General features: G+C 40.4%; 1 protein-coding gene across 11 annotated transcripts in view; it reads left to right on the top strand.

Annotated features, from left to right (window-relative positions):
- The window catches only part of Dclk2 (doublecortin like kinase 2), a 128,687-nt gene that overhangs the window by 11,481 nt on the left and 102,393 nt on the right, over window positions 1-14,813 (top strand). For all 11 annotated transcript variants that reach the window (XR_003843687.1, XM_029537429.1, XM_021195494.2 and 8 more), the window contains exon 2: window positions 3,759-4,090. Coding sequence is in view for 10 of the 11 variants with exons in the window: in XM_029537429.1 (XP_029393289.1) it covers window positions 3,759-4,090 (332 nt within the window). In the remaining variant the exon portion in view is untranslated. The remainder of the gene's footprint in view (window positions 1-3,758; window positions 4,091-14,813) is intronic.

Genomic DNA, 14,813 nt, shown 5'->3' with positions numbered 1-14,813 from the left:
ACAGGGTAGAGTGCACAGTACCCCAGCCTGAGGCCTGACACACAGGGTAGCACACACACAGTACCCCAGCCTGAGGTCTGACACACAGGGTAGAGTGCACAGTACCCCAGCCTGAGGTCCTGCACACAGGGGAGAGCACACACTGTACCCCAGCCTGAGGCCTGACACACAGAATAGAGTGCACAGTACCCCAGCCAGAGCAAGGGATTTTGTTACTTTGCTGATTCCTGTAATTTTTAATTCTGGCCAGTGTACAGTTTGGTTAGAAAACTCGAATTGTCTGACTTAGTAGACAGACTGACAGGACACTTACTTTTCTACTCTGTGCTTTTCTTAAGCAGCTGTGTTAGGGACTCATCTCAGTGTGCTTCTGAGGGGATGTGCACATTAGACTGTCATGCACCCAGTATCTCTCAAACGTTAGTCTTCACGAAGAGCAAACAGTACCTGAATGTGTTTTCCTTGGTTCATCCTTTTGGGACAATTTCCCCTACTTTTTAGAAATTTGGAAAACATCAAAGTTCCTAAGATTTACTGGTACTGAACCTTAAATGTCTTTCACGTTTTCTTTTCTTTTTGACTTATTTTTGCATTGCCTGGTTTAAGAGCAGTGTATGTGTGTCAGTTGGTACACATTTTCTCTAGGCATGAAGAGTCTGTACATCAGCTCTAATTGGGTTTGTTTTCCTTATAAAGTTGTTGCTCTGCTTCTAACATAGGAATGAGGCATAGTCTTGGGATCCAGAGTTTATCTAACAGAACTTCTGACTTGAATGTGGTACTAGAAAATTAATAGAATAAAACAAATGTGAGCAACTGTATTAACTAACACAAGAGTAGTCTAGAACTGCTTGTGTTGAAGTTCCCACTCTGTAAGATCACATGTAGCTATAAATGAAAGCCTGCAGCCAGCGCCTTTCTCAAGAGTGAAAAATCTCAAAGCTTTTTCTTGACCAGGGGAAGGAAGATATGCTTAACACTTACTCCTTAAGCCATCAGCACAGTTCTGAGTCCCAGTAAGAGCAGGTTTTCAAAAAGTAAGAAGTCGGTTGTTAGAAGCCATGTCTGGGTGGTAGATTGTAGCTGGGGTTTGTTTTCAGAGTGGCTGGCGAAAATAGAACCCGTACCTATGTGTTCATCTCCTGTGCACCAGTGATTGTTTCAGAGGAGCTAGGGTGGGGCTTGGATCTGTTTAAGGAACATATGTTTTAAAGAAACTCTTTTTCAACCAGGTAATGAATAATTGTGAGCAATCAATAGGTTGTAAGCTCAGTGTGCAGGAAACTGTGTGTGTGTGCTTGCGTGTGTGCATGTGTGCATACATAAGTGCACACTTGAGTGGTGTGATGTGATGCGCTATTCTATGGACACCTTGACTCAGAACATTCCAAATTATACATCTGTTCTCTGTGTTTCTAGTAGAATAGGGATGTTATGAAGGGAAGGGGTGAGAGAGGGATGCGGTTATTATTGTAACTGCGATGACAGGGCGGTGACGGGGCTTCTTCTGCCTGTTTGTTTCTGTACTTCTGAGCAGAAGACCATGAAGACTTAAGGTGAAAGGCACCTGGTTGGCATGGCAGCTGTGCAGGGTCCGGCTGATCAAGAGAGACTGATGACTGAATCTGCTCACTTTCTTTTTACCCTGATTTTTCAATTTTAGAAAGGGATTACCACTGACTTATTCACTAAGAGACACAATTACCCTCCTCCTTTACTAAGATTATTTTTTATATATTCCCTTATTACACATTTTGGGTTGTAATGTTCATCAAACTTTTATCATACTTAAAAATGGCCAGAGTTTTTTAATGTGACTTTTTCTATAAAATTAAATGATACCATCATCCTGTTTTTCTCACTAATAATATACATGTGCATTGCATAGTTCTATTAACTTGACTATTATCAAAATTCTGTGTAATTTTCTAATGGTCATACTGTGGAAACGATTCTATGGGGATGCAAACCCAGATGGATGGTGATGGGCGAGCTAGGCTTCGGGCGCTGCTGTAGAAGTGTCATAATTCATAACTGGCTCCCTACTTCTGGGCAGGAGCCTCATCTTCCCTGTCATGGGCCCTGGGCGTTCCTTTTCACATCTTTGATCTGTCACTCACTGTTGCTTGTACCTTTGGGAGTCTCTGAGGCTCTCTATTAACCAGGGCTTGGAGCATTTTGATAATGGTTAATACCGACAAAATAGCTTGTCCTCAAACTTAATTTCTTTCTTTCTTTCTTTTCTTTTTTTTCTTTTTTTTCTTTTCTTTTTTCTTTTTTTTTTTTTTTGGTTTTTCAGGACAGGGTTTCTCTGTGTAGCCCTGGCTTGTCCTGGAACTCACTCTGTAGACCAGGCTGGTCTCGAACCCAGAAATCCACCTGCCTCTGCCTCCCAAGTGCTGGGATTAAAGGCGTGTGCCACCACCGCCCGGCAGACTTTCTTTTTCAGTATTTTGGTTAAAACATTTATGCTTCATCTGACATAATTACTATGTTAAGAATGAACTGTACCAAATATACAAAATAACATATTCTTTATGATTTATTTCTCAGAGAAAATCTTAGCATGCAACCTTACCTGTCGAAAAGTCAATACTGAAAGAGTTGAGTAAGATGTATTTCTTGGAGGAAAATTACAGCTTTTCAGTATATAATTTTAGAAATTTTGGAGTGTAAAAAATGTTAGATATTGATAGACAAGTTGGCAAGTAGTATAACTTTTGGGATGTTCTTAATTAAACAAAAGCCTAATTAAGCTTGTGAGAAGTGACTATCATTTTAACTTGACATCCACTCTGATGTAAGAGGTTTATAGAAAACTTTGTCCATTTTAGTTACAGTTTATTTTAAATTTATACTTCTACAGGGCAAACAATGCCTGCAGTATGCTACTTTGAGGAGCCAAAGCTTTCGTTTTTTGCAGTGCTTCAGTAACTGAACAGATGAGACTACAACTGAGTGTAATGAAGCCAACGATGTAAAGATGTAGCCTTTGATGTTTGATTAGAACTGAAAGAAGAAGGATTTTAGTTGTTTCTTTTCATGTGTCTATTTGTGATACAATGATTTCAATCAGAATGAACTACTTACTTATGTTGATTTTTGAGGCAGAATCTCACTGTGTAGCCTAGACTGGCCTGAAACTGCCTAGCCTCGCCTAGCCTTAAACTTGATGACAATCCCCCTACCTCAGCCTCTTGCCGCTAGGATAAGAAGCATGAGCTACCATACCCAGTGTGATCCCAGGACCCTTCCCAGTATGTAGCTCAGGCTGGCCTTGAATTAATAATCCCTCCCCTTCAACCTCCTGAGTAGCTAAGATTACAGGATTGCACCATAGCACCATGGCTGGCCAGAATGAGATTTTGTGAAGAATAAGTTAGTTTGCTTTTGGTGTTAGGAAACCCTTTATAATTTAGTTACTTGCTCTATTTAATTCTGCAGTCAAGGATACTGAAAGTAGAAGTGTGACACAATGACTTATCAAAAGTGACACGTTTGGGTAAAACAAAGCCCAGATCTCACTCTTAGTTCCTGGGCTTAGGGGTTTTCACATCTCAGAAAACCAGTGTATGTAATTGAGAAGAAAGGGAGGTTTGGAGAATGTTAAAGGAAAAGGTTGGAATGTACCTTTTCCTGTGACCCCAGACTTAGGGCTTGGTCTCTAGAAGCTGTTGTTTAGATATAATGGATTCAGGTCGTCTATGGCCAGTGCTCAGAGATCTGATATTATGCTAATTATTATTTTTTATTTCTAGGTGAAAGTTACGTGTGTGCCTCCAACGAACCATTTCGTAAAGTTGATTACACCAAAAACGTTAATCCGAACTGGTCTGTGAACATCAAGGGCAGTACCAGCCGCACCCTGGCCGTGGCCTCTGCGAAGAGTGAAGTGAAGGAAAGCAAAGACTTCATTAAACCCAAGTTAGTGACTGTGATTCGGAGCGGAGTGAAGCCCAGAAAGGCCGTGCGGATTCTTCTGAATAAAAAGACTGCCCATTCCTTTGAGCAGGTCTTGACAGACATCACCGAAGCCATTAAACTAGACTCGGGCGTGGTCAAGAGGCTGTGCACCCTGGATGGAAAGCAGGTAAGGCTTTTACCTGCAGCTCGGTGGCTCGTCTTCGTTTAGTTTAGTTCGTTTTTGTTGATTAGCTTTGGGGGTATTGAAGAGATCGCCTGGAACTTGCTGTGTAGTCCAGACTGACCTTGAACTTGGGAATCTTCCTGGTCCTGCCAAGTGCTAGGATTAGGGTGTGCACCATGCCCAACTACTGCAGCTACACATTCCACAGAATGTCCTGGTCTCCTGGAAGTAATCCTAGTGGATTTTCATGAAGGATGTGTGTGTATGTGTGTGTGTGAATTAGACTTTAGCATAAAAAATATAAGGGACTTCGTTTCTCCAATTATCTAAGAACCCACTGTATGCCTCTTCAGTTTGTAGAAAGAAAGGTGTGAATTTCTGGGGAATAATATGAGTTGTAGTACTGGCCTATGCTAAGTGAGACATTATCCAGGAATAATTATTGACTAATGGTTGTTACACAGAAATAAAAATTAAAGATATTTAACCTAGTTAAGAGTCTGCTTTCCTCCATTATAGGTAAAATGGAAAATGCATTTCATAAGGAATTTGAATTCCTATTTGTCACAGGAATGTTCAGATACTTTTCTTTGGGAACAATAGAGGCAGTTAATCAGCATTTCTGAAAAGTGAACTATTGGCTGGAAATGTGGGAGTTGGATTACAGGAACAGTGTATATCAAAGAATCCAATGTGTTCTGAAAGGTTGGGCACAGTATGAAAAAATGAATAGAAATGTGAACGTTGAGTGCTGCCAGACGCTGATTAACAATAGAGGCTTCCAAAGCGTATTTTCCCAGATTGCACGAAACCAACTCATTTATATTTGTATTATATTAAAATTTTAGTTTCCAACATTAAATTTCTTCATTTTGTCTCTTTCCCTAACATACTTTATTTTTAAACTTTTGGATCTTGTAATGCTGCGAATAGAGAGACTGTCAGAGAAGTGTCTTCTGGGAAACATGACTAAGCATCTAATTGTCTAAGACCAGATCTAGTGACTTGCTACAACAACTCCTGAGAGTTTCATGTAGGTTGTAGGGCTTGGGAGTTAGCTCAGGAGGAAAGTTTGTTTGCTGTGTTCAGGCCCAAGGTTCAGTTCTTAGCAGCAAAAATAAAGTTCAGGTGTGGTGGCCTCATCTTTAATCCTATCTCAGAACAACAACAAAACAAACACACATCAAAAAAACAAAAACAAAAAACAATCCAAAACAAAACCCAGAGAAACAGCAGCAGCAACAAACCCCCAAACAAAGTAACCCAGAAAATAAAGACATAACAGTAGATTCTGGGTGACAGCAGAGTAGGGTGAGATTAGAATGCTGGCGTTAATGACCAGATAGCTTCACAGTATTAATGAAAACAGACACCTGTGCAAAAGAATTGCTATCCAGCACAGTGGAACACAAAACAACCTAAGATTTACTTTACATGTCTGTGAAAATAACAGGAAAACAAGATAAGGTGAGTTAGAAAGGTGGTGTTCTGGTAGACAAGGGAGATAGGAAGGAAAGAAACAAGTATTCTTTTATTCATATATATATATATATATATATATATATATATATATATACACACACACACACACATATGAGTGCTCAGTCTTTCTGTATGTCTGCACACCAGTAGAGGACAGCAGATCCCATTACAGATGGTTCTGAGCCACCATATGGGTACTAGGAATTGAACTCAGGACCTCTGGAAGAACAGCCAGTGCTCTTAACCACTAAGCCAACTCTCTAGCCCCTAGACAATATTTAATGCATCTAACCAAAAGAAAAAGTAACCTAAATATGCAAATTAGAATACAGAAAAATATGGCATAGCTGGTTATGAAAGCACATGCCTGTAATCCTAGCACCTAGGTAACTGAGGTGGGTAGATCGCAAGTTCAAGGCCAGCCTGGGTTTATATCATGAGTTTGAGGTTAGCTTGTAGCAGGATGCCCTGTCAACCTCCTCTAAACACACACATACACACATACAGAGCATAAGCATACATATACACTCAGAGCACACACAGAACATATATACACACACAGAGCACAAACATACACATACACACAGAGTACACACAGAGAACACATATACACACACTCAGCACACACATACACACAGCCATACACATAGAGCACACACATACACAGAACACACAGCACACACTCAGAGCACATACCCAACACACATACATAGCACACACACACACCCCACACTAAATAAAATGAAAGGTGATATACAATAGAAATTGCAGATGAGATTTCAAAAGTGAGGACTTAGATTTGGAAGTCTCCAAATGAGTGACATTCATGGAATATGTAAGTGAAACAAAGTAATTGGACATTTAATTGAAGTAGTAAATATTGAAATTTTAGTTGTTAGCCAAAAGAAACTTTTCAAAAAGATTTTACTTTAGAAATGTAATTTTGTCCTACATAAGTACTATATTTATATCATTTCCACCTCTTCTCCCCCTACTCCAACTCTTCTTGTGTCCCCTGCCCACATTCCTCAAATTCATGACTACTATAATTATTGTCATACACATTTCCATATGCACACATCCCCCACCACCTCACACACACACCCTTCCAAGTCCCTTTAGCATTGTTCATTTGTATATGTCTTAAGGGTTGGCCACTTGGGAAAAAATTGATTCTCACTCTGATTTCAGCTGCCATTCATTGCCTCTAGCTCTTCACCTAGGGGTGTCAACTGGTGGTGTCATCGTGCAGGCCTTGTTTAGGTAGCGCTGTGGTTGAGACTTCATGGGTGCAGTTTTCTGTCATGGCTAGAAGACACTAGGAGCAGGTGTCCTGGGTCTTCTGGCTCTTAAAATCTTCCTTCCCCCACTTTGACTTTCCTGAGCCTTAGGAAGGGGCTACATTGTACTAATACCAATCGAGGCTGAGCACCTATGCTTGTTTGACCAGTTGTAATTAGTAGTCTTTACTACAAAAACGAAGGAGTTCTAAGAGTAAGCATTTAGCATGTTGTTAGGAGTTACTGATTTTGGAAAATGGCAACTGTGGATTCTCCTCTGTGGTCTTGGACCTCCAGTCATGGAGCAGTTTATAGTGCTGGGTGTGCCTTCTGTCCTACTGAAGCTCTGTTAGTCAGCTCTTGGTTCTATAGTGCTGGGTGTGCCTTCTGTCCTACTGAGCAGAACTTAAGCTCTGTTAGATAGCTCTTGGTTTTTTTCCATGCTAAGAATGCCATTTTGTCATGATTGTACCATTGGGGTGTCTTGCCAGGCAGGTCATTATTGTGGTTCGGGAGCTCCGTAGCTGGCGGGACAGTTGGCTGCTCCTCTCCTTTGGCATCTTGCTCAGCAGCTTCAGGTGCCACTAGAGCTCCCTTGGGAAGGAGGCTTTCAGGTCCGCTCCAACTTTATCTCCCCAAGTCCTCTGTCTGAAACTGAATCAGTAGCTATGCTGAAATGAGAAAGAATTTCCTAAGAATAAAAGCAGTGGGGAAATTATAAAAAGTAGGGTTGAGCCAGGCAGTGGTGGTGCATGCCTTTAATCCCAGCACTCAAGAAGCAGAGGCAGGCGGATTTCTGAGTTCGAGGCCAGCCTGATCTACAGAGTGAGTTCCAGGACAGCCAGGACTACACAGAGAAACCCTGCCTCGAAAAACAAAAAAAAAAAAAAACAAACAAAAAAACAAAACAAAACAAAAAAAAGTAGGGTTGATTGGACTGTATAAACATTAAAATTTTCTGGATGTCAGACAGCAGAGTTATGTTTAAGTTATAACGGCAGCTTAATAATAAGGGGACACTGGAAAAGTGAGTGAAAATCTGAACAGTTTGAAAAAAAATATGACATATATGGTAATCATTAAAAATGCGTAAACTAACACTGAAATGTTTCCAGTACTGGGATTGTGACTCGGTATAGCGTATTTGTTTAGTATGAGTGAGACCCTGGGATTTATTCCTGACATCACCCAAAAGTGCTTCAGTTTTCTTTTTGTGCTTCAAATTGATATGAGTTGGTTTTTTTGTTGTTGTTGTTTGTTTGTTTTTTAAGGATAATTAGCAGTGAAGTAGAAACTTAAGGGTTGCATTGGAAAATCGGTTGCGTTGGAAAGTCAGTTGCGTTGGATGGTGTTTTGCTGGGGCAAACACATGGAGGAATGATTAGCTGAAGTGGACACAGGTGAAAGACTAAGGCAGACAGGGGAAGGAACATTTCACTGAAGACGACACAGGAGAGGATGTTTTGCTAAAACAAGCACATGAAAGGACACGTGATGAAAGATTCGTTACTAGCAACACATGTATATTGGGCTGCCTTACACTGTGTAATTGAGCATCATTTGTTGGGACTCACAGAAACTTTTGGTGGTGTGCTATGGCTTCTTGCCGCTTCTCCAGGCTTGGGCTGATTGGCAGAGCTCAGACCGATGCACTGAGGCAAGACCCTCTGAGGACATGAGGTTTGGAGAGGGTATGAAAAAGATGTTGCTTCAAAGAACCTTTCTAAACAGCTCCACTCCCCCACCCCATGCTTTCTTTCCCACTACCTCTGGTGGGTGGTGGGCTAAAAGGGAGGTTCAAGTGTTTAAGAACCATCATTAAAAATAGATTTTTTTTAAAAAAAATTAAAGTTAAATAGAAGAATCCACTGTTTTTGAATGTGCAGTGATTTGGATTTGTCAAAAGAATTGGAAGTATAAAATTTATAAGCTTTAAAAAGCAGTGTGCTAATTTGTGTAGCTCAAAGGTTTTCCTGAGCTTGTAAATCACATTAGAAATTTATCCTAAATAACGTGAGACACAAACATACATTGTAAGAACTTTAAGTCCAGCATGGAATCAGGAAGATTGGTTGCAAACAGTTGAATCCCGAATGTTGAAATAGTATACGTGGCATTCCGTGGAATGCCTTTGTACTGGCCATTGACGTGTATGTTTGCAGAAATCTTTTAAGATTGGAGGAAAATGCTAGTGGAAGAAACAAGGTATGAACTCTGTCTATTTTTTGATTTTGCTCACAGGAAGGATGGAAAGGGTAACTTTTACAGAGTAATTCAGAGAGATAAGAGTTATCATTGCTATCGGAACCGGAGGCTCACCCTTCTGATTCCCCGTCACCTCCTGAGGTCAGGCACTTATAGAAAGTTGCCCTGGCAGTATTGGCAGAGGCCCTGGGATGACAGGGTTACTTTGTCATTGTTGCTTAGTTGGTTTCTCTTTGGAGCGAGGGTCTTGCTGTGTGACCCAGCTTGGCTTGGAATTGGTGCACCCACCTGCCTCTACCTCATGGCTGCGATTATGAGCCATGCCCTGCCATGCTGGGATATTTACATTGCTTTATGAATTTACATATTTTCCATTTGGAAGAAAATGTTTTCAAACTTTTGATGTAATATATATTTTTTGAAGAACAATTACAGACTTTACTTTCAGACACACTGGATACTACATTCTTGGGATCCAGGCCATTCATGAAGAACTGAGGTTTTTCTTGTGAGTTAACACGGCACAGTAGTTGAACTTGATATTTTCAGTACTTCACATCTATTTCTGTTTGCTGTGTGGTTTAAGTAGATAGAGCATTAACTCTTGCTTTAAAATAACAAGCAATTATCATGTTTAAGATCAGTAAAAACCTTTGTGTTCATTTTGACTTTTTTTTTTCATAAAATGGCATTTTCTATGGGTTTGTTAACCATCCCCACCACCCTTTTTTTCATTTTTGAGATAGGATCTCTCTATGTGGCCCTGCTGTCCTGGATTCTAGACTGGCTTTGAATGCAAAGAGATTTGCCTGCTTCTGCCTCTCAAGTACTAGGTAGGATTAAAGGCGTGTGCCACTCTGCCCATGCCCAGATCTAACTACTTTCTAGAGATTCTTTAAAATGGTTGTGTGGAGGGGGGGATATATGTGGGGGGTGGGTTATGTGTGTGTGTGTGTGTGTGTGTGTGTGTAGTGTGGGTGGGCATGTATGTGTGTGGGTGTGTATATATGTGGTATGGTGTGTGTGTTTTTATATGACAGATTTCCTCTGAAGAGAAATGAGAAAGGAACTTCGATATGTTAATGATCTATATATCAGTACACCATTTTAGATATGCTAATGATCTATATATATCATTTTAGACTGTGTTAAATCTTTTATTCCTAATTTACTTACTACCCAAATTTGTTTGCATTTAAAATTAATTGGGTCTATGACACAAAGATAGAAATTGGTTTTTTAAACAATTCACTATAAGTTGTCACTGATGTCATCCTGAAAAGCAGACTTTTGGGAGGTCTTGTTTTCTTTCATGGTACTGAAGGCTTTGGGAATTGAACATATTATAGGAAATCATGTGAAATCATTATAGGGAATCAGCAGTACTTATGTTCTTGTTACAATATGCCTTAAATTTTTTTCTTCTTCCAGAATGTTCACATTTACCTGTTAGTATTGACTTCATTTATAAAATGTGAATTTGTTAGTAACATTAGCTTGTATATTTAAAGTCTTCATAAAATTACTTAGAGCATCTTTTAGGATTTCATCTAAGTTGACTTACAGGTTCTAAACCAGCAGTGATTTTTTTTTTTTTTTTTTTTTTTTTGTCCCTAAGGGACATAGAAATATATATGGAGTCAGTTTTTTGTTCTCACAACTGGAAGTGTGTATTCTTTTTTGTAATTTATTTATTTTTATTTTATGTAAATTGGTGACAGTTTTGAGCTGCCTTGGGAATTGAACCCTGGTCCTCTGGAAGGGCTGCCAGTATTCTTAACCCCTGAGCCATCTTTCCAGCCCTAGAAGTGAAGATTCTGTTGGTATTTGGTTGTTAGAAGCCAGGGGTTTTGGTAAAGGTCCCAAGATTCACTGGCAGCCACAGTATATAGTTCTTTGGGCTCCACATAGTGCTGAGATTTTAAAGTCCTGGTAATGGTGTTATTCAAAAGGAAGTAACTTTGTGAGAATTGACTTTGTCAGTAGACCTCAAGCTGAACTTTAGTTTGGACCTTACATGTTACAAGAACATCTGTGTCACCTAATGGGCACATAAGCTTCGGTTTACTGGATATGTCAGCCTGTCTTCACTGTGGGTGAGGGTCGAGTGTGGTTAGGTAGTACAGCTTCACAAATCCTTAAGGAAAGATGTCCTAAATGCTCTTGTGGATATTTAAAGTTCAGTGCCAAGTGTGATCTAATCTTAAGTATTTAGTATTTAAAAGCAACCGTGGTGTGTGTAATGGTCACCCGGAGGCCGTTAGCTTGGTTGTCAGCTGATGGGGTTTTTGGAAGTGATTGAAACACCCGTGGGCTTCTACCTCATCAGTGGATTAGTTGGTTGATGGGCCCACAGTTTGATTGGCCGCTGTGAGGTGGTGGAAGCTAGCACAAGCAGTACCTTCTTGGGCACATTTCTGTGAGATCACGTCTTGTTCTCTCTTCTGTCTGTTACCTTTGGTCGGCAGAGGTGAGCAGTCTTCTCTACTGTGTGCTTCAGCCATCTGTCTTGGCTCAGGTCCAGTACAGCGAGGCTAGTCGATCATGCACTGAGACCCCTGAATCCATGAACCAAAAGAAACCTGCACATCTTTTAAGTTGTTCTTGTGTATATTTTGGTACAGCGAGAAAAACCAAATATACATGGTTTTCAACATCATGGGTATAGCTCAGTAATGGGCCCCAGGTTCCATGCCCAGCACTGCAAAAGGGAAAAAGAAAAAGATAAATGAAAATTCTTAATGTACAACCCATGTATTTATAAACAAGTTGACTAGAATAAATGATCTGTAAAGAATAATACTGGTTGTTTCATAATTTTGTCTAAACACATGGTGAAATTTGGTTAGTTATCCAAATGCATTTCTTTAGAAACAAAGCTTTGAACTTTTAAACAGTTGTATAGAAAACAAGGCCTTTCAAACATTCTTACAGATAGAATGCCTTTCTTGTGATAAGCCACAGTGGCAAAGTTTTTTTTTAATGTCTTTTTTTTTTTTTTTCTGTTACAGAACTCAAAGATCCAAATATAACTTCGTCCACACATGTGAAGAATTCTAGCTTTTAGCATTCCCAGAAACAGCAGAGTTTAACATAAAAGAAACATTTTATAGAATTTTGGAACAAGTTGATTCTTGTCATGGGCAGAGGCAAAACAGACTTAGAAATTGCTTGCAGTTGATGCTTTTAGGGTAAAACACTTCCAGACTTTCGGACCACTGCCAGCCTTGGGATGCCCGTGTGCTGTGTTCCCTTTTGCCATTGGTGTGCCTCTGTCCTAGGAGCCATTTAGAGTTTAGGAAGAAGCTTTTGACCCTTGCTTTGGTGATGTGTGGTTACTTCGTGGGTCATTAGCATACGGCCAGCTGGTTTGCAGACCCCCTGCTGTTTCCAGCCTTCAGCTTTGTTTCCCTTAGTTCTTCCTTTTCCCCTGGAAGTACTCAGTGGTAGATCGCTTGCCTGGCAAGTAGGCAGCCCTGTTAGTTATTCAGAGAGCAAGGGTTACGCTCAGCCACACCCCCTTCTGTTCTCAGCATTCTGCCTCATAGAAGAAGGATGAATTGAGTCTAACTTAAAAAATTGTTTCATGAAGCAAAGTAGTTGAGAACTCATGCGTGCTCTAAGTAACCCTGTGTAAGTTTCCAGATTTAAAAGTCGACCTCATGCGTTTGTTGATGTTAGTATAGAAAAGCTCTACTCTCAGAACTGCACAGGTTTTCATGATTCTCCTCCTTGGGTATTTTTAGGACTGTTAATTGTAGTGTGATGCAGCTGCCAGACTCGGCCTCTGCAGTTGCTCTCACCCGATTCCACAGAGCTTTAATGCTATGGGCTGAGGGAATGCACATCATCGGTGATGCAGCCATCGCCTACCCAGATGGACAGCGCCTGTTTTCATAGGCGTTTCAGGCTCTTGATTGAAAATTTTTATTCAAAGTTTTCTTTTTCCATTTTGTGCTGGTTTAGGGTCGGCATCTCTAAGTTTGAGCATGAAGACATTTGATTATATTTAAATATGTTGTTCCTGTGGTTTGTCCTCACACAAGGTCATTAAAATGCCATTTCAAGGATGAGTGATAAGTATCGTGTGTGAGCACTTGCTCACTGATGCTGTTATTATATGCACAGTCGTATTTTTGAAGGTTTCATCATGAGTACCTAGTCTTTCATAGTTGTTGGCTTACCCAGTTCCTGTTGTAAAATATTATGACTGAACAGTTGAAAATGAAAATCAGCTTATTAGTGAGTGTATCAAGGCCTTAAGACACACTTGCCAGGCAAGGGCTCTACCACTGAGTGACTTCAACAACCCTTTGAAAATGTGAATTAAAAAAAGGTCTTCTTTTACATGAAATATGTTTAAGTGAAAACATTCAAGTCCACTTAGGTAAATTGATCCACATTTTAACATCTTCTGTGCTGCTTCACTTAGTATTGTGGTCCGTATTTTATGTATGGCCAAGGATAAACATCTTAAGAGTTTTAGAAGCTGAATGTGATTTCTTTGTCTTGCAGAACATTCCTCCTCGGTACTATCAATGTTGAAGTAACTTCTCAGTCTTCTAGGAATCAGGAAATGTGGCCAGTATAATTTGTGCCCTAAGGAGCTGACTATATGGTTTGGAGCCCAGAAAATATAAATATAATTTGATTTAATATATTTATTACCTGTGTTATAGGACAGAGTTTGTGAGAAATGACATCAGTTAAAAATGTTAATGATAGTGAAGTTAATAAGATGCTGATCTTGAGTGCTGGGCTTTTAACCCATGTTTATTTTTCAAGATCATCCTACAGTAGGTATGTGGTCATACTCTTCCCTGAAGAATGTTACAAAACCTATTCAAAGAAAAATTTTAGGAGAGTGTGTATGTGAGTGGGGTGTACATATGCTTATGAATGTCCATATGTATGTGGTCACAGGCATTCAGGTTCGTATTGGGCGTCTTCCTCAGTTGCTCTCCGCATTATGGACTGAGGTGGGGGAGAGTCACTGAACCTGGTCCTTGCCTTTTGGCTGGTGTGGCTGGCCAGCTTTGCTCCAGAGACTCCCTCCCTGACTGCTTCCTGGGACTGCAGGCAGGCCACTTGGCTCTTTTGTGTGGCTTCTGGGCACCCAAGCTCTACGCTTCCTTCCTGTGTGGCAAGGGCTTTACCTGCTGGGTCATCTCTCCAGCCCTCAAAGAACTTTGTGGCTTGGACTTCAGGTTACCATCTTTGATATAGCAGTGTAGCTCCAGACTTCTTTGCTTTCAAAGCTAGTTTCTGATATTCAAAGAATGATTACTTTTACCACTTTATAAGCATTCCTAATTGTTTTCCAAACTCTGTCCTATAGCACAGTTTATTTACTTTGTCCTGAATAACTTACCAAAATTTCTAATAATCTATAGTAACTCTTAAAAAATGAAGCTTGACCCTGTGGCAGTTTGACTATAAATGGTCCCCATATATTCATATATTTGAATATTTGGTCCTCATTTGGTGGAACCCTTTGGGAAAGTAGGAGGTGTGGCTTTGGGAGGCTTTTGTGTGTTCTAGGGGTGGGCTTTGGGGTTTTGAACCCCACATTCCCAGCTAGGCCTCTCTCTGCCTCGTGTTGTTGTCTCAACATCTAAGCTCTGAGCTACTGCTCCAGTGCCATGCTCTGTGCCTGCTGCCGTGCCTCCCACCAAGACGGTCGTGGATTCTAACCCTCTGGAGCCGTGAGTCCCCAAGTTAAATGATTGTCACTAGTTGCCTTGGTCATGATGTCTTCT

Source organism: Mus pahari, chromosome 4, assembly GCF_900095145.1.
Source record: "Mus pahari chromosome 4, PAHARI_EIJ_v1.1, whole genome shotgun sequence".
Classification (NCBI taxonomy): Eukaryota; Metazoa; Chordata; class Mammalia; order Rodentia; family Muridae; genus Mus; species Mus pahari.
This window is presented reverse-complemented; position numbering and strand designations above follow the sequence as displayed.